We start from the raw sequence: 23,111 nt of genomic DNA on the forward strand, positions 1-23,111 counted from the left end.
ACAGCTAGGCCCAGAAAGGCCCATGTGCTTTGGAAGAAGAAGTCGGGGACCAGGTAACCCCGTGAATGAGGAATAGTTGCACTAGGGCAGACTTGTTATAGTCTCTCTAGGAGAGAAAGGCAGAGAGGTGAGAGAGAAAGAGCAGCTGAAGCTCCAACAAGGATTTGCAGTAAGGGAGTAGCTTCCCAGAGGCTTTATGTGTTGCCTCCAGTCAGGGACCTCAGTGAAGAGGGACTGTAGGGTACAAGCTGCTTTCCTGACAACTTCCAGGAGGGAATGTGTGTGAATACTGCAAATGCCTAATGGAGACCTTTCCTCTGTGAGAAATGCCTAATGTCTGCAGCTCTGTGTGAGAAATGTGCTATTGCCTCAGCTCCTGTGTGAGTACTAAACCTGTGGTCACTTGCCTCGTGCATAGTTAAATAAACCGTTTTCTGTTTTACTGCAAGAACCTCCTGGCGCCCATCTTTTGTTGTATGCACAGTAGCCTGGGGGGATGTAGTTGCACTACACCATAGAGGGAACACTTCCACATGGCGAAGGCCCTGACCCTGTTGTGTGAAGTCGCGTGTAACCCATGCTTCTACTGCTAGCTGGACAGTTTAACTATTTGCGTGCTATGCAGCCCAAATAGGTGTTACATTTTGGCTGCCCAACGTGGGGCTCGATTCCCTAAATCCAGGCTGTGCATTGTTTTGTTCGAATCGTACGAATGGATGTACGAATTTGTCGGAGTGTACGAATGGATCGTACGAATTTTTCGAAGTGGATAAACGGAACGTACGAATTCTTCGAATCGTATGGATTTCCTTCGAAGTATTTGGCCGTGGGTTCGGGCTTGGAGGTTCGCCCCGAATTTCACGAAGGCCTGCGGATGTCAGTTGGATGGGAGGAAGATGGATGTCCCGGATGGAGCCATTTCCTGCTCATGTGTGATCCCGGATCATGGATCTGGAAGAGGAGAACCTGGAGGATGGATTCTTCTGATGTTTGCTACAGCTCTTCTATGGACTCCTGCAGAGTGAGATGCCTAGAGTGTTGCTTGCTTGTTTTTTGTGGCTGGAAGGACTGCTGGACTAAGTGGGTTCTAATTCAGGACTATTGATCCCCACCACCATTTCTTCTGCCTTCACCTACTCGCTGAGTAGTGTTTCTGCACCCAAGGACTGGCCTGTGTGGACCCTTGGGAGGGGGAGAAGTATTTTTGCTGATGTGTAATAAAGTTGACCAACTGCAATGTTTATTATGCAATTGAAAATGTTTGATACAGTATTGTGCATGCTGTGTTTCCTTTACAGTGACCATTGTTACCAGGTATGCCTTAGGAGAGGATACCAGAAGTGGATGTGATGGTACTGTAAGTTGATATATGTTGGGGATGTTTAAACCATTGTCGGGACGAAATGGGTTTTTCCCCCGGGTGTATGTAGGGACCCCTACTGGGTAATCTGCCCTGCAGCTTTAAGGCCCCCACCTTTTTTTCTTAGAGTGATCTGCCAGGAGAGAATGACAACAGAAAATCAATACATACTTACCGAGATTTTCGTTTCCTGTACTGGAACATGGCAGTGGGCACTGTAGGGTTAATCCCTCCTGTCGCAGACGGAACAGGAACTTCCTAATGAATAAATTAACCTCCCTTCCCCCGCGCCGCCATCTTTTGATTTCTTGACTCCCCCAAAACGAGGGTTGGGAAGCTTTGCCCACTGCCATGTTCCAGTACAGGAAACGAAAATCTCGGTAAGTATGTATTGATTTTCTGTTTTCCTGTTACTTACACATGGCAGTGGGCACTGTAGGGACATACAGAAGCAGACAATACATGGGTGGGTTATGCCAAAGAAATTTTAATTATTTAGAGCACAGTTAAGAACTGCAGAGCCAAAATTAGAAAGACTCTTTGAGTAAACATCAAATTTGTAGTGTTTTATAAAGGTGTCCCACGAACTCCATACTGCTGCTTTGCAGATGTCTTCTGAAGTTACCTGGGCCCGGAGTGCCCAGGATGCAGCTGTACCTCTGGTTGAGTGTGCCTTCAGCTGAGAGGGTACTGTGTGGGACTGGTGTGAATATGCCATTCTGATGCATTCCTTTATCCAGTTAGACACCGTTTTTTTGGTAGGTTGATTACCTAGTCTTGTACCTTGAGTAATGATTAGCAACGAGTTAGTTTTCCTGATTTCCTTGGTTCTTCCAAGGTAGATTTTGAGGCATCTGACAATATCTAGAGAATGCCACTTCTCCTCTTCCAAGGAACTAGGGTTCTCAAAAAAGGTAGGTAGTATAATGTCTTGAGACATGTGAAACTTTGACACCACTTTTGGTGTAAATTCATCCAAAGTTCTTAATATCACTTTATCATTATAAAAAGTGATTTTGTCTGGTTCTGCTGATATAGCGTGAATTTCACTCACTCTTCTGGCAGATGTTATGGCAAGAAGAAACGCCAGCTTAATGTTAACCATTTTAAGAGGTACCTTGTCCAGAGGTTCAAAAGGAGTCTCTGTTAGGGCTTTCAGGACCAGACTTAAATCCCATGGGGGAACTTTGGTTTTAGATAAGGGTCTCGTTCTTTTTAGGGCTTGAACAAACCTTTTGATTAGTGGTCTGGAACTCCAGTTTATGCCTGAGAAATGCGAAATGGCCGTAATCTGGCCTTTGAGGGTCGAATTGCTCAATTTTAATTCCACTCCACTTTGTAAGAATTCCACTATTTGTAATTCGGAGTTCTGTGTGGGGAGTGTATTCCTGGTGGAACACCATTCTGAGAATTTTTCCCAGGTCTTGTAATATTTTTCAGTTGTAGAGTGTTTTTGGCCGCTAGCAAGGTGGTGATTGAGCCTTCTGAAAGGCCTAGGGATCTCAGTTTCTCACTTTCAAACGCCAAGCCGTTAAAGCGAGTTTTTCTGGATAGGGATGGACCCGTGTCTGCTGAGTGAGGAGATCCTTTCTTCCTGGCAGTTTCCAGAAATTGCCTTTGGCCAGTCTGAGAAGTTGAGGGAACCACACTCGTCTTGGCCACCAGGGAGCAATCAGGATTACATTGGCTTGATCGTCCAGTATTTTCCTGATAACTTTCGGGATCAGTACTATTGGAGGGAATATGTACAACGGCCCCCAGTTCCAGGTTATTGATAAAGCATCCGTCAAGGTGGCCTCTGGATCTTGTTTCCAAGAGCAAAATGTTTGCATTTTCTTGTTGAACCTGGACGCCATCAAGTCCATCTTGAAAGGACCCCATTTCTTCCAAATTGTTCTGAAAACTTGGTTGTTTAGTTCCCATTCTCCTTCCATTGGGGGAGATCTGCTTAATTTGTCTGCAATCTCGTTGTTTTTCCCCGGGATATGGATTGCTTTCAGATATAGTAAATTCTTTTCTACCCATGTAAGTATGGTCATGGTCAGGGATAAGAGGCTCCAGCATTTTGTTCCTCCTTGTTTCATGAGGTATCTGACCGCTGTTGTATTGTCTGATTTGATCAGAACTGCCTTCGATGATATTAGAGGAGTGAAGGCTAAGAGGCTCAGGTGGATTGCTTTTAACTCCCGCCAGTTGGATGATTTCTGACTCTCTTCTTTGTTCCACCAACCTTGTACTTTGTGTTCCCCCAGGTGGGCTCCCCATCCTGTACTGCTGGCATCTGTGGTAATTGTGATCCCATAATCTACCAAGAGGGGCATGGGGACTGACAGGTTCTCTGCTTGCGTCCACCAAGTTAGACTCTTCAATGTTTCTTTCCCCAAATAGATGAGTTGATCCTGCTCTTGCTTCCTGTTCCATTGGGACAGGAAATCGAACTGGAGAATCCTGGAGTGTAGCTGTGACCATTTGACACAGTCTATTGTGGAGATCATTTTCCCCCAGTAACTTCTGGCAAATTATTGTTGTTGTAATAGGGTGGCGAATGAGTTGGTGTGTTTGTGAGATTAAGTCCTTCATTCTCACCTCTGGAAGGCTCAAGAGCATCTTTTTGGTATCCAAAATCGTGCCCAAATATTCCAGTCTCTGACTGGGGATGAGTATGGACTTTTCCTTGTTTATTTTCCAACCTAACTGTTCCAGGTAGCTTTGTACTATTATTAGATGAGTCTTCAAAGTTGCCACCGTCTGTGCTTTGAGAAGGATGTCGTCTAAATAGGCATAAATTTGGATTCCCTTGAGCCTCAGGTTTTCTAGTACTGGGGCTAGGATTTTTGTGAAAATCCTTGGAGCGGTTGCCAGCCCGAAAGGCATTGCTGCATACTGATAATGTTCTCCAAGAATTTTGAACCTTAGGAATCTTCTGTGAGCTTTCCAAATGGGTATATGTAAATAGGCGTCCCTTAGATCCAGCTTGACCATCCAATCTCCTTTGGATAGGGCTGCAGTGATTGATCTTAGGGTTTCCATTCTGAATGTAGGAATCTTCAGGTTTTTGTTGAGGTTTTTTAAGTTCAAAATAACTCTGTATTCGCCATTTACCTTTCTTCGTAGGAAAAGATGGGAGTAAATTCCCTTGAATCTTTGATCTGGGTGGACTTTTGAGATCACTTTGTTCCGCCATAAGTCTCTTATTATGAGTCGGAGATGTTTTGTGGCTTCTTTTGTTCTTGGTCTGTCTGATGAGATGAAAGAGTTGTGGGGTTTCCTTACAAATTCCATTTGATATCCTTTTGATACGACCTCCACCGCCCATTTGTCTCTTATGTTTTGAGCCCAAACTGTCTTGAAACTGTTCAATCTTCCTCCTAGATAAGACAGCTGGACTCTCGCACCTTCATGCTTTTTTGTCTGTTTTGGGCTCTCTTTTGTAACCCTGTGATTGGAAATTTTGGCTTCTGGATTTCCATTGCTTAGGGTTGTACTTTCCTGGTCTATATTGCCTTGCATCTCGAAAGGAGTTACGCTGATTTTTGTAGTTGAACCTTTTATCTCTTCTTTCTTGAGGTAGGAATGCAGATTTTCCAGCTGAGGCTTTAGAGATGATTTGATCCAAACTGGTTCCAAACAATAAGTCTCCCTTAAACGGTAAAGAGCACAAGTTGTGCTTTGATTGGGAATCTGCGTTCCAATGCCTCAGCCAGAGGGATCTTCTTGCCGCCACCGCGAGACCCATTGATCTGGCTGCCAATTTGACATTACTGAGTGAGGCTTCCGCAGAATAATCATTGCCTATTTTGATATCATGGAGCATTTCCAGAAGTTTGGATCTTTCTGTCCCTGTCTTGATGGCATTTTCCAGCTCATTTATCCAGATTTTATTAGCTCTGGTTGTTGTAGTATTAGCTACCTCAGCCTTACAAATAGCCCCCGTCAAGAGGTATAATTTCTTTAAGGTGGCGTCTTGCCTTCGTTCCATTGTGTCTTTGAGGGATACTCCCTCATCTACTGGTAATGTGGTTCTTCTGGCCACTCTGGTAATGGATGCGTCTACTTTGGGTATGTTATCCCATGTTTTCGCATCTTCCTCCGAGAAAGGAAACATTTTCTTAAATTTTTTGGAAAAGGTAATTTTCTTATCAGGTGTTTCCCACTCCGTTTCCATTGTTTTCTTAATAACCTCGTGCAGAGGAAATAAATGGTTTTTCTTCGCTGATGATTTAAACATTTTGTCACCTTTATTAGTTATAGATTCATCTCTTAGGTCTAGTGTCTTTCTAATTGCTTTGATTAGGGGCTCCACCATCTCTGGTGATATGTCTGATTCCTCTTCTGAGTCTGACTCCGAAATTTCACCTTCAGATACTGGGGAGATCGTTTCTCTAGGTCTGATACTTATGCTTTCATTTGTGCTATGTTGTTCTGCATTAAGGTTACTTAAGACTTTGTCCGTGACTTGTGAAACCATATTGGACATGGAATTGTTAAATGAATCTTTCATCCACTCCATTAGGTCTGAGAACTGTTTGGAGTTGACCCCCGCAGCCTCTTCCAGGCACTTTTTGCATAATCTTTTGTCTGGCAATGCTGCATGTCCACATGAGGAGCATTCATTTCTACTGGATTTCCTCCTTTGATCTTCCCTGATTGGAGAACTTCTGTAGAAAGGATAGTTTTATTAAAAATCTAGCACATCTCTTTAGTATTTGTGATTTTTTTAAACAAACCAAATACACTCACCCCCTTGAGCCTGAATATGAGCGTCTACAACTCATCACACCAGTCCCCTGTTGAAACAATAATTGTACTGGTGCTTAACCTTATCCTGTCCGTCATGAGGCTAATGCGTAAGTATAAGGGTGTCTACTTACAGTTAGTACACCTAATATCACTTGTGGCACAATCCAACTGTTTGGCAGCTTCACAATATCCTGGAGGGGGAGATAGAGACGCAGTATTTCTATTACACATACTTTGAATTTTTCGCGCCTGCGCATTACCTTTCTGCAGGTTGCGGTCATTCAGCGGTTTATTGCGCATGCGCCGATAACCGGCATTGCGACTTACTACACTGATCGGCAACGGATGGCCAAGGACTCGCCAGTCCCCCCAGAAACGCACACAAGCACAAAGGCTCGGTCCTGGAGCTTCAGCGCAGGAGATGTTTACCACGCTGGCACTTGTTGGGGGAGTGCAGGAAGAAAAAAGATGGCGGCGCGGGGGAAGGGAGGTTAATTTATTCATTAGGAAGTTCCTGTTCCGTCTGCGACAGGAGGGATTAACCCTACAGTGCCCACTGCCATGTGTAAGTAACAGGAAACTCCCCTGCTACACTGCTATATAGTGTGTGTAGGGAGTGGCCACTTCCTCTTTGGCCTGTGGATGGTGATCCAGCTGGGTGTGCTCAGGAGAGCCTGGGCACAGCTAGGCCCAGAAAGGCCCATGTGCTTTGGAGAAGAAGTCGGGGACCAGGTAACCCCGTGAATGAGGAATAGTTACACTAGGGCAGACTTGTTATAGTCTCTCTAGGAGAGAAAGGCAGAGAGGTGAGAGAGAAAGAGCAGCTGAAGCTCCAACAAGGATTTGCAGTAAGGGAGTAGCTTCCCAGAGGCTTTATGTGTTGCCTCCAGTCAGGGACCTCAGTGAAGAGGGACTGTAGGGTAGAAGCTGCTTTCCTGACAACTTCCAGGAGGGAATGTGTGTGAATACTGCAAATGCCTAATGGAGACCTTTCCTCTGTGAGAAATGCCTAATGCCTGCAGCTCTGTGTGAGAAATGTGCTATTGCCTCAGCTCCTGCGTGAGTACTAAACCTGTGGTCACTTGCCTCGTGCATAGTTAATAAACCGTTTCTGTTTTACTGCAAGAACCTCCTGGCGCCCATCTTTTGTTGTATGCACAGTAGCCTGGGGGATGTAGTTGCACTACACCATAGAGGGGACACTTCCACATGGCGAAGGCCCTGACCCTGTTGTGTGAAGTCGCGTGTAACCCATGCTTCTACTGCTAGCTGGACAGTTTAACTATTTGTGTGCTATGCAGCCCAAATAGGTGTTACATTCATGTTATTGAATTGAATTCTAAACAGTACTGTGTGCAGCAAACACGAATTTGGTGTTTTTCTTTGCTTATATTTAATGGTGTACATGTAAACCTCCCAACATTTAGGAAACAAAGAGGGACAAAAAGTTTTGGCGCAAGTAGTGCGGCGAATTGTTTTGGCCATGCCCGTTTTTGTGGCCACACCCCCTAATTACCATGTTCATTTTACATAATTTGGCAGATTATGAAAGTTTGAACACATATCTGTGGTTTTTATATGTTATAACAGTTTTGCAAATGAAGGTGAATTGCCCTTTAGGATAAGGGCACACCTGGCGATTCGGGGAGATTTAGTCGCCTGGCGACTAATCACCTGTTCTTTGGGGCGACTAATCTCCCCGAACGCCTTCCCTCTGTCTTGTGCCGGCTATAATGAAAAGTCACCTGCGGCATGGCAAACGCGGCACTTCGTATGCCGACTAAATCTCAACGAATCACCAGGTGTGCCCTTACCCTTAAAGGACCAGTAACATCAACTTGTTTTAAAAAAAAACTTGTTAGTATACAACGAAAAAAAAACACCAAGACATTAAACTTTAAAATAGCAAAGCCTTTATTAAGAAATAACTTACAGAAAGTCCACTTCCTGTCCTCTTCAGAAAAGGCGACAGGGCGACCATCCATCCTGTGGCGCTCTATTTCTCCTCCCTGGCTTCCCTCTCTCCTCCAGCTCATGCTGCTCTCAGACGTGGCCACGCTGACACTGGGGATCTGGGACTGAACAGCCTCTCCTCCCGGGCCGTACCTGTCCCTGCCATCACCTTCGGCTCCAGCCCGCAGTAATAATGCCAAACCATTATATGTTTCTATACAGAATGAGAAATATAATTCCCAAAGAGCTGCTCCTGGGCTAGTTCTGCACGTGTCAGGCACTGGCACTCTCTGCAACGGAGAAAGAAAATATTTAGTAAGGAAATAATGACTGCGCCGAGTTGTTACCTAGACTTGTGATTAGTGCACCAACTAGAGACTTGATCATAAATCACATACACCTAAGAACTGCGCTACTGATTTGTCACATTTAAATTCACAGGCACATGGCTAAAGGAGTTATTTGGGCCGCTTGATACCACCCCCTTTTTTAATCTTTATAAAAAGTAGCAGCAGTCACAGGATAATCAAACCTCCAAACAAATCGAGAAGTTTTTGTAAGGCCATGAGATCCACCTTGGGCATATGTATGGGTAGAGATAGGAAAATATATAGTAGTTTAGGTAATATACAAAGATTAAGGATGTTTGAGTGTAGCGGAACTCACCATTAGCTGTGCAGTCTCTCAATGTGGATCGCAGCTCTCGCGGGACCCAGCCACTTCCGTACGGTTTGCACGTATTGGGATGAAACCCGCTATCCGGCGCTGATCCAAGTATCAAGGAGAATCACTGTTTGAAAATGCGGCTTTATTCAAAAACACAGTGCGAAGTACACTTTATTTTTGAATAAAGCCGCATTTTCAAACAGTGATTCTCCTTGATACTTGGATCAGCGCCGGATAGTGGGTTTCATCCCAATAGTTTAGGTAATATAACCATCTTAACAGCGTAAATGTTCCCTAGCCATGATATTTTATATTTATTTCATTTGGTTAGCAAGGCCTTCATTTTCCTCCACATTGGAGGATAATTCTGTTTGTAAATGGTAGATAAGTCAGAAGTAAGATTTATTCCTAAATATTTCAAATGTGAGGTTTAGAGTGTTTTTATTAGACTTAGGGGGATTTATCGTTTGAATTGATGTTATTCTATTTTTTTGCACAAAAACTCACAAATTCGAATTATATTTTGAAAAACTCAAATGTTTATTTATTAAGCACAAAAAAACCCTCACAAAACTTTGGCATCTAAAAGCTTGCACATGTAGAATGTAGAAGTCAGACATGTAGAAGTCAGTGGGCGTTAATTTGAGATTTTCAAGTTTTCCAGAACTTGTAAACTCAAAAATTTAAATTTTTCTTCACGATTGTATTCAATCAAGGTTTTTATTTTTGGATTTTTTAACAATTAGATATTCTTGTTATTTTAAACTGTGAGTTTATTCAAAGTAGAAAAAACCTCTAAAACCTCACAAATTCAAATTTTATAAGCCTATTAAAGTATGGAAATCCAAATTACTGAAAGATCCTTTATCCGGCAAACTTTAGGTCCCAAGCATTCTGGATAAGCTTCCATACCTGTACATACAGTGAGAACCAGGAGTGGTTTTGGTTGTCTTCGGTCTAAAACAACTTATTTAAATCAAATTGGGAGCAGAAATAGTAAATACTATTAGTGAGCATGTTGGAGACCTCTAGTGACCAAAAAGAGGCAAAACCACAATCTCAATAATTTCTCCAAAACATGCTATTCAGTAAAAAAATATATTTTATTCACATCAGTAGTTAAAAAACATGTATAGTAATCCCTCTAACGCCTAACGCGTTTCATGCTTACCCAGCACTTAGTCATAGGCAGAATCCAACTAGTCTCTCTTGCTTAGTTCCTTAAATACTAGCACATATAGTCCCTCCCCTTAGTAAAACCAATCACATACATATGTTACAAATGCCATATATCATCCAATGGACTACAGGCTTTGTTCAAATACAATGATCTATATGTTAGATAATACATGTTACAGGGCATATACAAAAATATAATTCACAAAAAGTCATAAGAAAATATAATTAAATATAGCAAGTCACATCAAATGTGTAATTGAGGCCTAGTGGCAACCTGGTCTGTAGGTGAAAGATCCAATATACCTCTCTTTTCTTTAATTTCATCAGGAGGTCACCCCCTCTAATGCCTGTCTTAATTTGTTCTATCCCTTGTATAGAAAAATACTTTAAATTACTGTTATTACATTCTTGGAAGTGCCTAGTGACATTGGTTTTGCTGCTTAGTTTAATATTGCTCACTTGATTGATATGTTCCCTGATACGTTCTTTCAATGATCTAATAGTACAACCTACATATTGCTTGCCACATTTAGTGCAGGTAATGAGGTAAGCTATCCCCCTACTGCAACAATTGATATAATGTTTGATTTTGTATGTAGTTGTAGTCACAGTTGAATTGAACTCTCCAGAGACTTTTAGATATTTACATGTGACACAGCGGTTGTGCCCACACTTAAAACAACCACTGTGTCTCAGAAAATCTTGTTTACTGCTATTTTTCTCTTTGAATAGGCTCGGAGACAATGAGTCACCCAGAGTATAGGCACGTCTTGCTACACAGCCTACTCCTGGATCCAATGCCCTACAGAAATCCCTATCGGCATACAATATAGGCAAAAATCTTAACAGCGTAAATGTTCCCTAGCCATGATATTTTATATTTATTTCATTTGGTTAGCAAGGCCTTCATTTTCCTCCACATTGGAGGATAATTCTGTTTGTAAATGGTAGATAAGTCAGAAGTAAGATTTATTCCTAAATATTTCAAATGTGAGGTTTAGAGTGTTTTTATTAGACTTAGGGGGATTTATCGTTTGAATTGATGTTATTCTATTTTTTTGCACAAAAACTCACAAATTCGAATTATATTTTGAAAAACTCAAATGTTTATTTATTAAGCACAAAAAAACCCTCACAAAACTTTGGCATCTAAAAGCTTGCACATGTAGAATGTAGAAGTCAGACATGTAGAAGTCAGTGGGCGTTAATTTGAGATTTTCAAGTTTTCCAGAACTTGTAAACTCAAAAATTTAAATTTTTCTTCACGATTGTATTCAATCAAGGTTTTTATATTTGGATTTTTTAACAATTAGATATTCTTGTTATTTTAAACTGTGAGTTTATTCAAAGTAGAAAAAACCTCTAAAACCTCACAAATTCAAATTTTATAAGCCTATTAAAGTATGGAAATCCAAATTACTGAAAGATCCTTTATCCGGCAAACTTTAGGTCCCAAGCATTCTGGATAAGCTTCCATACCTGTACATACAGTGAGAACCAGGAGTGGTTTTGGTTGTCTTCGGTCTAAAAGCCTAGGTTCAACATTTATGTTTTGCATTTACTTCTGTTATACTTCTATAACAGAAGGGCAATAGTATAACCAGGGGATAAATCTACCCCTATTCGCTCTTTGGCTCATTCTTTAGTGTAGCAGTGAGGTTTTCCTGGTTATATTCTCTTATTAACATAAGAATAATTTACAATGCCCCCCACTGTGTCCAAAGTGCAGGAAAAAATGGAAGCAGTTGCCCATTTTTGTAGTTTGTCCACTTTGGGGGTAATTTGCAAATAAGTGCAGGTCTCTCTGCTCCTAAACAGAGTACTGAAGACTGCACCCAAGAGATGGGCATAGGCAGGTATGTAGGTGAAACTTCCTTAGAGCAAAAAGAAAAGACAGGACCCTGGTGAGGGCTGCACATCATATTTTGCACAAATAACCTGCAAGGTACCGAGTGGCAGGATAGGCAAGCTGCCCCAGGGACCTATACTTACCACTTGCTATAAGGCAGTTATGCAATTCAAAATTGACACCAATATTAGTTATTTTTGAAGATCCATTGCCTGTGGGTACAGCAGATATCACACAGGCAACAAATCTCCCAATGTTCCATTACTTTTAAGGGCAGGGGCGGGGATATTTCGCTTGCAGTGATAATAGGGAGCATTTCAAATATATTTTCAGGTACTGTTTAAGATAAGATGACAAAACAACCCATCTGCCATTTCCTTAAGGGCAACAGCATGAGGAGAGGGTTTGATGTGGAATTGGACAGGGGCTATAGTTAATACAGGTGGTTATAATTCATAAAGCACTGCAACACCATCATATCTTATTTCCAGGATTCCTCAGCGTGGCTTGTGCACAGGTCCGGACTGAGAATTAAAATAGGCCCTGGCATTTCAGGTACACAGAGGCCCAAACAGTCCCCACCAGACCATTAAATACTGACCTTCTATGGCACCTTATAGCAGCCCCTCTGGCATTTGCCAGAACCCACAGATTGCCAGTCCGGGCCTGCTTGTGCATGTGCAGTAGGAAAACTCTCATTTTACTATACTGAAATGACATGTGATTGTTAGTCAGTGCTAGGGACACCTGGAAAAGTATGGATTCACTGGGGTGCCAAATGTATTGCCCCCACCCCCCGCACCCCATAAATCGGACTATTCTTGTTCAATTGCTATACTTTTTTACAGTTTTTAAAATAAAATTCTAAAAAATAATTCGATCTAAACAATGAACTAGTGTTGTATTCTCCACCTCATGTATCCCAGATTTAGCTAAGTAAGGGTTGTTAGCAACTCTCTTCTGAGCCTGAATTCTCATGTTCCTTGTGTTGGTTGTTCTATTGTTCTATTGCATTGTTTTGCTTTTGTTTGACCAAAATTCAGAGGCCACATTATTATTAACAAGTCCCCTTAATTCGTGCAAATTTGCCGGATCAATTGGAATTGCTGCAAAGGAAATTTTAAAAATTATATCTCCTGCGCATCCCCAGTGTTTTTGACCCAATTTGGGTGTGGTTGGGCAGCATGCCGCCCTAGGCCCGGGCCTTTCTACAAATCCGGGCCTATAGATAAGGGAGAGTTTCTTTATTCTGTCAGGTCATCTCAAGTTTCCAATAATCATCTAACTTCTTTTATTTGTTCTTACTTTCAGGATTATTATTCTGGTTCCTACATTTGGTGGAATTTAGTGGGGCCCAAAATTATATGTAATATCATTTTTGAAATTATTTTTATCTGTTGCCTGGTAAGAGCAAGATATCTTGAGGGTGACAAAGTTCGACATCTGCTATTTCCCTATGGTCTACAACACGGTGAAGTAAGGATGGTTACCACTATTGCGAATGTAGTGGAAAATTCGCACCTCAATTAAATTGTGGCGTAACGATCATTCTACTGTTTCCTGAGTGAAAATTCGCCTGGCAAAAGGGTGTGCAACTTCTTTAGCATGGAGCTATTTTGCTAGTGAATTGTCCTCTACGCTGGTCAGTAAATTGGCGATATCCCTTCAAACTGACATTTTGGCAAGTTTTCTCTAGCGACAGCCACTTTACCCTTTAGTAAATTTGCCCCTTTGTTGAATTTAGCTGAATGCGTCGTTTTCAAAAATATTTGGTTTCAGGGGATAAACCTACTGTTCCAGCATTTTTTGGCTTTGGAATCTAAATCCATAATTTGCTGTAGTGCTTTGAAATTTCGGTAATTTACTGCTAGGAGTCTTTTCTATAGAAGTCAGAACTCTCCATAAAACTAAACATATATGTTATTCCAAATCAGTTGAAGTTTTGTTTATAAAATATTACTATGGTTCATCCCTGGCAGCATAATAATAACCTTTGGGTATGCTCTCTTCCTGTTGCACAAGCAGAAGCACTCCCCCCTTCTTTTTCTTCTTCTTCTGTGGGGAAGTAGAAGTTGCAGGTAGGGCACTCATGGATTCTTGTAATCCGATCACTGGGTGCAGTTCTACAGCTCCCTCCACCCGAAGCTCTGCCGATATATTACTGTGCAGAGGCCCCTTCAGCTGAGGCAGGCTTGCTTGTATCCATACCTAGTGCAACCTGCAGTCGCATACCAGAATTGACGTCACTGGTGGGTCTTTTGATCCCAAACAGCATGGCTTCAGCGTTCTGTGCTTATGGAGTCCTTATAGTGCTATCAGGCTGCCTTACAATCTACTGGGTAAGTGCCCTACCAGCATGTATATTTATTTTAGGGTTCTGCGAAAAGAGCTGTTCATTTATTATTACTCTCATTGTGCCTTAGTGACCCTGTCCCTCCTGCTTCTAAAAAATGGCACAGGAGGGATGAGAGTGCAGATTTCAGACCCTGTAGGGCATGTGTCAATCCTGCTATAAAGCATAACAAACTTTGCCAGACATGCTTTCAGGAATTTGTTGTGCATGATAAAAAAAAATATATATATATATATATATATATAAAAAAAGTTTGCTTCTACTATATCCTTCAATCAGGAGTCTTATGCAGAGGATCAAGAACGCTGTAGCTGATACACTAAGGCATTTTATGGTTTCTAAAGAGCCTGTTTGTTCTACCTCTGTTGTTTAAGATTACTTATTTCAGAGGATTATGAATCCCATTCCTCTGAGGAGGAAACTGAAAGTTCAGAATGTTTGAGACTAATTGATTCCTTCCCTAATTCAGCTGTAAGGAATCAAGGCCATAATTGGCCAGGAGTGGGTGAAAGGCCCTAAAGAGTTTCCTGTTGAGAATAAAAAGTTCTAACCTTTATCTTTGTTAGGAGTACCTGGAGATCGGGGAAAATCCGCTTACTGTGGATGCTCCAGTGGCCTGTCTGTCTAAAAAGACTGCACTTCTGACTAACATTTAGTTCAGCTATTTCTGTTTTTAAAGCAATGTCTGGGCAGAGAACATGGATTAGGCTGTTGTGGAGAATTCTCCTAAGGAGGCGTCTGTGAAGCCATTTCTGAATTGCAGTAAGCAGCGGAATTGTTCTAAGGCAACAGTAGATTATCAAGATTGCCAGCCTGTATTATCTAATTACCACTGTGGCTGCAAGGGCATTGAACTTCACTCCTGGAATGCGGATACAGCTTCAAAAAATACTTTATGTAAACTTCCCTTCGAGAGTAAGAGTATTTTTGGTAAATCTTTGGACAATATTATTTCCAAATCTTTGCCGCAAACTAAGTGCTTTCAAGAGAGAAGACAAGATGGGTTCTTACAGGCACAGAGAGGAGGCTAGATCCTACAGGCCTGGTAAGGAATACAAGTCTGCCTGGCATTCTAGTCTGTTGTGATTTTTTTCATGCCTCTATGGCTGAGAATTCCAGATCCGCTAAAATTCAACCAAAGCCACAATGAGATGAGGCTGGCCCTACTTTTTACAAAAGTCTCAAGACAATTTTTAATTAGTTTAGTATTTGTCTGGGAAGGTCGACTCTTCTACATTTTGGTTGGGTTCTGAATTTAGAGAAGAGTCAACTAGTATCCACAAAGATTATTTATATTCCTGGGGGCTCTCTTCAACACCAGGCTGGGATTGGTTCTTTATCCCAGCAGAGAATGCTCAAGTTACCTCCAAGGTGAAGCGTCTCCAGAATCTCAACTCTTTGCAAGCCAGGCAACTCATGAGTTTCTGGGTCTTCTAACTTCTACCTTCAGTCTTGTGAAGTGGGCGAGGTGGAGAATGAGGCCTGTTCAGAGGTGGTTCCTGGCTCACTGGAATCGGTCAGAAGAAGAGTTGAAGTGCAGGAAAAATCCACGGCAGTAGTCTTAGGCTGCAAATATTTTATTGGGGAAGTGAAAATCACTTCTAGATTTTTCTTTGTATGTTCCTGCACCCTTTATCAAGTGTGCAGGAACATGCAAGAAAGCATTCTATGACCTTTCACTGGAATCAGTGTCTCAAGGATTGGTCACAGAAAATCTCTCTCTAGTTCAAGTCTCATCTGATGTGGTAGCAGGACCCAGTGAATTTTTGTAGGGGTTTTTCCTCTGGTGGAGCCTCAATGGATAAAGGTTTTTACCGATGCATCTGGCACAAGCTGGAGAGCACATACAGAAGGAGTACAGAAGCCCAGGGAGTGTGTAAGAAAGATTTGTTACACCTGCCAAACATTTTGGAGTTGAGAATGATTCCGAAAGCATTGATTGCTTTCAGGCCAATCCTGATGGGCCTGTTAGTGAAGATCAGGTTGGGCAATGCCTCAGTGTTGTCATATATATATATATATATATATATATATATATATATATATATAAGGAAGCAGGGAGGCACAGGCAGCATCATGCTCTTAAAAGAAACTATTACAATCGCGGCTTGGGTGCAGGAAATGCCCCAAAGTGAGAGCACAAATTCTGCTGGCACTTAAAAGGGTGAACAACCTCTTAACTGTAAGTCATAACCAAGTTTTTCTTTTAGTTATATGTGATTGTGATTTCTAGGTGCGCCACTCTCAGAAAGGATATCCAAAATAGGTCAGTGGATACAATTTCTGAATGACCTTGTCTTTCCATCTTAACTTGCATAGAAATCTGGGAACTGCGATAGGATTAATACACTGGATTGTAAGGTGCTTAGGTCTGAAAAGATAAGGCAAAACTATGCATTTTTGTTTTACAACCTGCAAAGCGGTATGTGAACTATAGGAACCAGGCAAAAATAAATTAAAATGGAAATGCATTTGCCTCTTGCTAATGCACCAATTTCAGGTTCATAGTCTGATACATGAAAACAAACTAAGCCAAAGCATGCTCTCTCTCTCTCTTTAAAAAAACAATACATTTTGGGGGTCCGATTTTTTTTCTGGTCAGGCATTTAAAGGGAAACCCCTATTTTTTTGGGGGGGGGGGGAAGATTCGTGATTTATTAAACTCTGATGGTGTTAAAAGACCAAATAAAAAAGTACTCCCACTCAGATCTGCCGAGTTCATGAAGAAGTCAATGGCAGATATCAGACCTCAAAACCCTCAAACCTCTGTTACTGCTGCGGAGCGCTGATCAAAGCATTCTTGGAGTCTGGTAGGTTAATGTATCGGCTTTATTTATGCACTTTTTAAAATTACAAAGGAGGGGATTTACATTAGATGTAAATCCCCTCTTTTGTAATTTTAAAAAGCGCATAAATAAAGCCGATACATTGATATTAACCTTAATGGTTTTGGGCCTCAAATCTGAAAAAGTTGGAGATTTTGGCAACTAATGCGAAAAATTTGTACCATTAGGATTTTTTTTCCATGATTTTATCGAGTTCTTCCCCGCCCAAGAAAAAAAGGGAGGTCTGGAGTATCAGCAACAGAAAGCTTGTCACGCAGTTATTTGTAAAGAGATGTTTCTGAAACCAGTAACTGCGTCCTAATACATTTAAAAAAAATAGTTTATTGCCATGTTTCCCAGCCCTGCATATAAAAATGTGAACTCCGTAAAATGTTCTGGTTACCAAGGTATGCTATATACAGACTTTATTTAAAGCACTCGAGATTAACAAATATAAGTAGAGAGTAAAAATAGAAACAATAAAATCAGACAACAAAATGGTATTTATAAAATTAACAGAAATTGTACTGTTTTACTTTATTTATTAGATCTTTTCTTTTTACTTATTTGCTTGCTGGCCTGTTCTTCCACTTGCAGGGCAAGACGCAGAGAATTTATGCTATCTGCAAAGCAAGAGCATCATATATAACAGATTAATAGAAAACAGTAATATGGGAAAACAAGTATGGTTTCTGAATGAAGTTTATAAAGTTAAAAGATCAATTAAAAATTCAGGGATATGCAAGCTGCTGGGTTTCATGTAAATTAAACGCAAACCCAGACAAGTCTTACATAATTTTGAGACTTTAAGGGCTCTTACTCATGAGCGTTTTTACCTGCGCTCCCCTGCGTTCCATTTTTCGGCGTTCAGCCGCAGGGGAGCGCAGGAATAGACGCATTTCATTATTTCAAATTGGGCTGTACTCACACAGGCGCGTGTAGGCGCCGAACGCAGGAAAAATGCAGCATGTTGCGTCTCAACCTGTGTTCGCCTACATGCGCCTGTGTGAGTACAGCCCCATTTGAAATATTGAAATGAGTCTATTCCTGCGCTCCCCTGCGGCTGAACGCCGAAAAATGGAACGCAGGGGAGCGCAGGTAAAAAACGCTCATGAGTAAGAGCCCTTAAGAGCCACTATACTCACTCATTAACTAAGGGCATGAATATATGATGCATTACACAAGCACTTACTTAAACACTATCTCCTGTCAAAGTTAAAAAAAAATTTTTGGCACAGTCATGTCAATAAATGAATGTGCATGTCATAAAATAGTGATTAAAGATGTGAAACAGCTATATAACAAATATTTTATGAACTTGACCACCAGTAATGTTAATGTAGATAAAGTGTAACATGGTGGTCCAGGCTTAACATTATAGGTAACAAATGAAGAGCCCTAAATCAGCTTATTAAGTGCTCCTCAGGCACAACACATACAAGGCTCTCTTATTGCGAGTACATTTCTTTAAATAAACACACTTTTGTGATCCAGATTTAGTTAAAATAATGCTATACTTATTTAAAAGGGGATGCTATGAAATAATGCTATGAATTGAGAACAGAAGGTGGATTTTCTTTCCGCTCTTGGATACATTTTGTTTAATTTACTCTTGAGCAACTCAAACATGTTTATATTGTTTTTACAGCACATTTATTGACACGTAGCTATTTCCTATACAATGGAGTAAACAAACAGTGATTCGACTATCACTATTAGGGCAGCTTTTAAGTATTTTTAAAACAGGGCTGCTTTAAAGATCAAAACATCAAGGAAATATTAGTTATACATACATGCAGCCCAAATTATATTAAAAGTATTGTCACATTAACTTCTAGTTAGCCTCCCAAATTACTTCAACCCCTTACTTACCTCCCAAGGCAATTAACACTTTAGAGCGCTCCTGGATGAGGTATTCTGCCTGCATTACAAAGTTTTCTAGGTCATAATCTGGCTGCTCGGTCATCTGCAACAAGTTTGTCCATTCTGGTTCTTTCTGTTTGGCAGATACAAAAGGAAATATTCAAGAAATCAAGTATTCTCAGTAAATTCATGATATGCAACAGTCGTTGCAGATTATAGTTCGTACGCATGTGTGATTCAGATAGACTGGCCCAATCTGAGGTTTAAAATTCTGGTGATGGCAAGGAAAGTGCATTTTCCAGTGCCATCATCACTCTGCCTTTAATAAACTAAATGTTTGGGTGAACAGTGTTTAGAAAAAAAAAAAAAAAGTAAAGAACAAAAACGGAACACTTAGGGCCAGGGCCATCAGACATTTCTCAGCCCTCTAATTATATGCCCCCCCCCCCCATTAACACGAGTGCGCAGTACAAACATTTTTGGCCATGCCCTTTGTGTGTGCTACACAAATGATCAACTGGCAGGTGAGTAGGTTTTGCTAGGATAAAAGTGAACTTGTTGGATGTATTTTTTTTTTTTAAACCACAGCTATCATGATGCAAACTCACCATTTAGGGGTTTAACTTAAGGAAACAGATCCTGCAACTGCTGTGGGGGGGGGGGGCAGAAACTGTAGGGGGCCCCATGGGACTGATAAGCAGCTACAATATAGAAGGGCATGTGTACCCAAAACATGTAGTGAGATATCCGTCAAATATATGAAGTTTGCAGAATAGTTCTGCCCCACTGCTTCCTCCATTTTTTCAATTTACACTGAATTTGTGGTGCCTGGGCAGGAGCACAGGAGGTAAGCCAAAAGAGGATTAATCATGCCAAGAGCCTACTACAACTGTTCATTTTATTCAGCTACAATATATGTTTATGGAAAGTCTTGTTTCCAAAGTTGAGGCCCAATTATGTGACTGTGGATGTAACCAATGACGGTGGACGTAACTGGTCATTCCCCTGCTGAAAAATTCATGTAGAAGACACATAAGTAAATATATCCAAATAAACACAGTTGCTCTATAATGAGCAGTAATAAATATAATTGATACTCTTAAGTAAGGGCAAACCCACTGAACTGCCTAAGTTTAAACTGTATACTTCTGACTGCCTCTGCTCTGTCATTGTGCAAGCTGTGCAAGTATAAGGGCCCAATGATCTTGCGGAGGGGTCCAATAACTAGTCAGTAGTGGTTCATATAAACAGTAAAAATAATTAATGTGCTTATAACTCAGTCTGTTTATTGGGGAAAGGCAGCAGAGTTTGCCCAAATTTTAAAACTACCTACTCTGCCCTGCATTATAAATTGAAAACCTGTAGGGGTCCCAATGATGTTGTTTTGGGGGCAAGCAAAGTTTATTTAGAAGATGCTCATAATTCAATAGATTCTAATCATATATCCCATCATAAAAATATACATCATGTTACCATAATAAGCAGTTTATAGAATTTGCTAATGTGCTAATACATCAGTCAATTCATTGGTGGCCATTTCCCCTGTCACAGTTCTTTGCACAGCCTTTGCTGGACAGGCAAGTTCAGATAGCTTCTACATAAATTACGCAAGTTAGCAAAGTTTTTGCAGACAGTATGTAAATTTAATGCAGATTTTCAAACCTGTGTTAATGGCTTAAAAAAAATAAAATAAAATCACAGGGTTAATTTTTCTTAACCACATTATAAAGAAACCGTTTAATTTTAACGCAATGTTTGTAAACTTTCTAACACCCAATAGCAGAAGAGTAGTTCAATTGCTCAAAGCAGTATTGGTTACTCTCCTACGCTTAGCAACTTTTTTTATTTATTTATTTTTATACAGTATTAAACATTCATCTTCATTTTCTGCCTTCTTCCAACTTGCCATTTTAAATGCTATTTGGTTGGTGGGGGTCACTGTCCCTAGCAACCAAAATACAGTCAGATTATTACAGGAAGTATCCATTAAATATTATATACACATTGCATTCTCTATACATAGAATATAGTTGTACTGCTCTGTGCATGACCTATAACAATTTGTCTGAATAAATAGTATGGCTCCTCTTGAACTGTACCATGTCAAGGTACACAACTAAGGATTTTTGGTACCTAACCTAACATTATACCAACTGAGCAAAAATGAATGCCACAATTAATTTTGCCTAGTCTGAAGGAGAGAAAAAAACAAAACAATAGGTAATCATTACCTGCACAAGTTCTCTCAACTCATCTACCGCTTTATCTTCTAGCTCACCAACGCGGTTAAGAGCATCCTGGAAACTGTTATGTGTTGACAGCTCTTCATCTTTCAGCAGGAACTAATAGAATTAAATATTTAAAGTTTAATACACAATGTAAGATTGCATATACAAAAAGGTATGACCGTTAGTACAGCAGAAAGAAAGACATTTCTTCACTTGCATTAGTCCACTTATAGTTAACGTGAGCTCATTGTTATTGGATTCAGTCAAACGTAGTGGCATTGTACAGGTTTAGGAATTCGGACCCGGTGACAGATAATTTGATTAGCAGAAGCAAATATTTTATTGAGTGTGCACAAATACGTACGTCATCCTGCAGCTGTAAACCTTCTATAGACGCATGTGATCCACCACTATCCTCCATCTGCAGATTATCATCATTAGTTTCAGCATTTTGTGGACTCAGCTCTTTGACTCTACATAATAAAAGATAATGGTGAAGTAGGTATTTTAGGCAAGTGTCAGAAAGGGCAATACGCTTGCAGTAAACCACAAGTTTTTACAAATGTAAAGACAAATTCTCAAATTAACCAACAAGCTAAAAAACACGTGCTTGTACCTGTCTGCATATCTTAGAGTGTTGAGAGTATATTCACAGGAGTTAAATCCAGGCGAAAGCATAGCAATCTGCAAATTGAAAAGAGGTTAAGCACTAAATAGCAAACAAACTATATTACAATACGATGCACTAACTTGCTTGTTAATGTAAACACTGACTGTTACCTCAATTCAAGTTCAGTGTCATTTGGCAGAGCACAAAACTGATTTTATTCTTCTTATACAATTTTAAAGGTACCATATACAATGAATAACTAGGGATTAACTAGGAATCCACGATTTTGGGAATCAACCAAATCCTAAACCACAATTTTAAGGTTTCGATTTTGCCAGGCCCTTGTACTTGACCAAATCCTGTTGATAAAGGCTGAATACTGAACAGAATTCTAGATTTAAAAAAAAAAAAAAATGTTCCTTTAAGTGTATTGTGAAGACTTTGGCTTGCTGCCACCAAGGTGTTTTATTTGGTCAGTTAAGAACCTCTGTGATCTCCATCTGTAATCTGACACATGAATGTTCAGTACACTGGCAGCAAACTAAGCATCAGCCTCAAACTTAAATATATTTTCCTTTTCTTTTGAGTGTTAAGCACCGTGCAACTTAGATTTAAAAAAGATTTATGACTGTGTTAAATGTAATACGGTAGATGCTATTCATTGAATGTAAACAACAACATGATTAACTTCATGATGTCACAATGAACATACACTGCACGGCTTTCACTATGTTACTGAATTTTATACTTAATTACTTATGAAACTACAATAAAACAGTTTATCAAAAAAAAAAAAATGCTCTGGACCTGAGGTTTTCCAAAAACGGTCTTTCCGTAATTTGGATCTTCTTACCTTAAAGGGATCCTGTCATCGGAAAACATGTTTTTTTCAAAACGCATCAGTTAAACGCATCAGTTAATAGTGCAGAATTCTGCACTGAAATCCATTTCTCAAAAGAGCAAACAGATTTTTTTATATTCAATTTTGAAATCTGACATGGGGCTAGACATTGTCAATTTCCCAGCTGCCCCATGTCATGTGACTTGTGCCTGCACTTTAGAAGAGAAATGCTTTCTGGCAGGCTGTGGTTTTTCCTTCTCAATGTAACTGAAGGAGTCTCAGTGGGACATGGGTTTTTACTATTGAGTGTTCTTCGATCTACCAGGCAGCTGTTATCTTGTGTAAGGGAGCTGTTATCTGGTTACCTTCCCATTGCTCTTTTATTTGGCTGCTGGGGGGAAAAGGGAGGGGGGGTGATATCACTCCAACTTGCAGTACAGCAGTAAAGAGTGACTGAAGTTTATCAGAGCACAAGTCACATGACTTGGGGCAGCTGGGAAATTGACTATGTCTAGCCCCATGTCAGATTTCAAAATTTAATATAAAAAAAATCTGTTTGCTCTTTTGAGAAATGGATTTCAGTGCTGAATTCTGCTGGAGCAGCACTATTAACAGATTCATTTTGAAATTTTTTTTTTCCCATG

The 23,111-nt window shown here is 40.4% G+C and overlaps 1 protein-coding gene across 1 annotated transcript in view; it reads right to left on the bottom strand.

Annotated features, from left to right (window-relative positions):
* Positions 1 to 17,318: 17,318 nt before the first annotated feature.
* kif2c.S (kinesin family member 2C S homeolog) overlaps positions 17,319 to 23,111 on the bottom strand; it is a 34,210-nt gene continuing 28,417 nt past the window's right edge. The window contains 5 exon segments of the mRNA NM_001086845.1: positions 17,319 to 17,548; positions 18,798 to 18,921; positions 21,020 to 21,130; positions 21,381 to 21,489; positions 21,633 to 21,700. Of these exon segments, the coding sequence (NP_001080314.1) occupies positions 17,463 to 17,548; positions 18,798 to 18,921; positions 21,020 to 21,130; positions 21,381 to 21,489; positions 21,633 to 21,700 (498 nt within the window). The 3' untranslated portion in view covers positions 17,319 to 17,462.

This window comes from Xenopus laevis, chromosome 4S, assembly GCF_017654675.1.
Source record: "Xenopus laevis strain J_2021 chromosome 4S, Xenopus_laevis_v10.1, whole genome shotgun sequence".
NCBI classification, from domain to species: Eukaryota; Metazoa; Chordata; class Amphibia; order Anura; family Pipidae; genus Xenopus; species Xenopus laevis.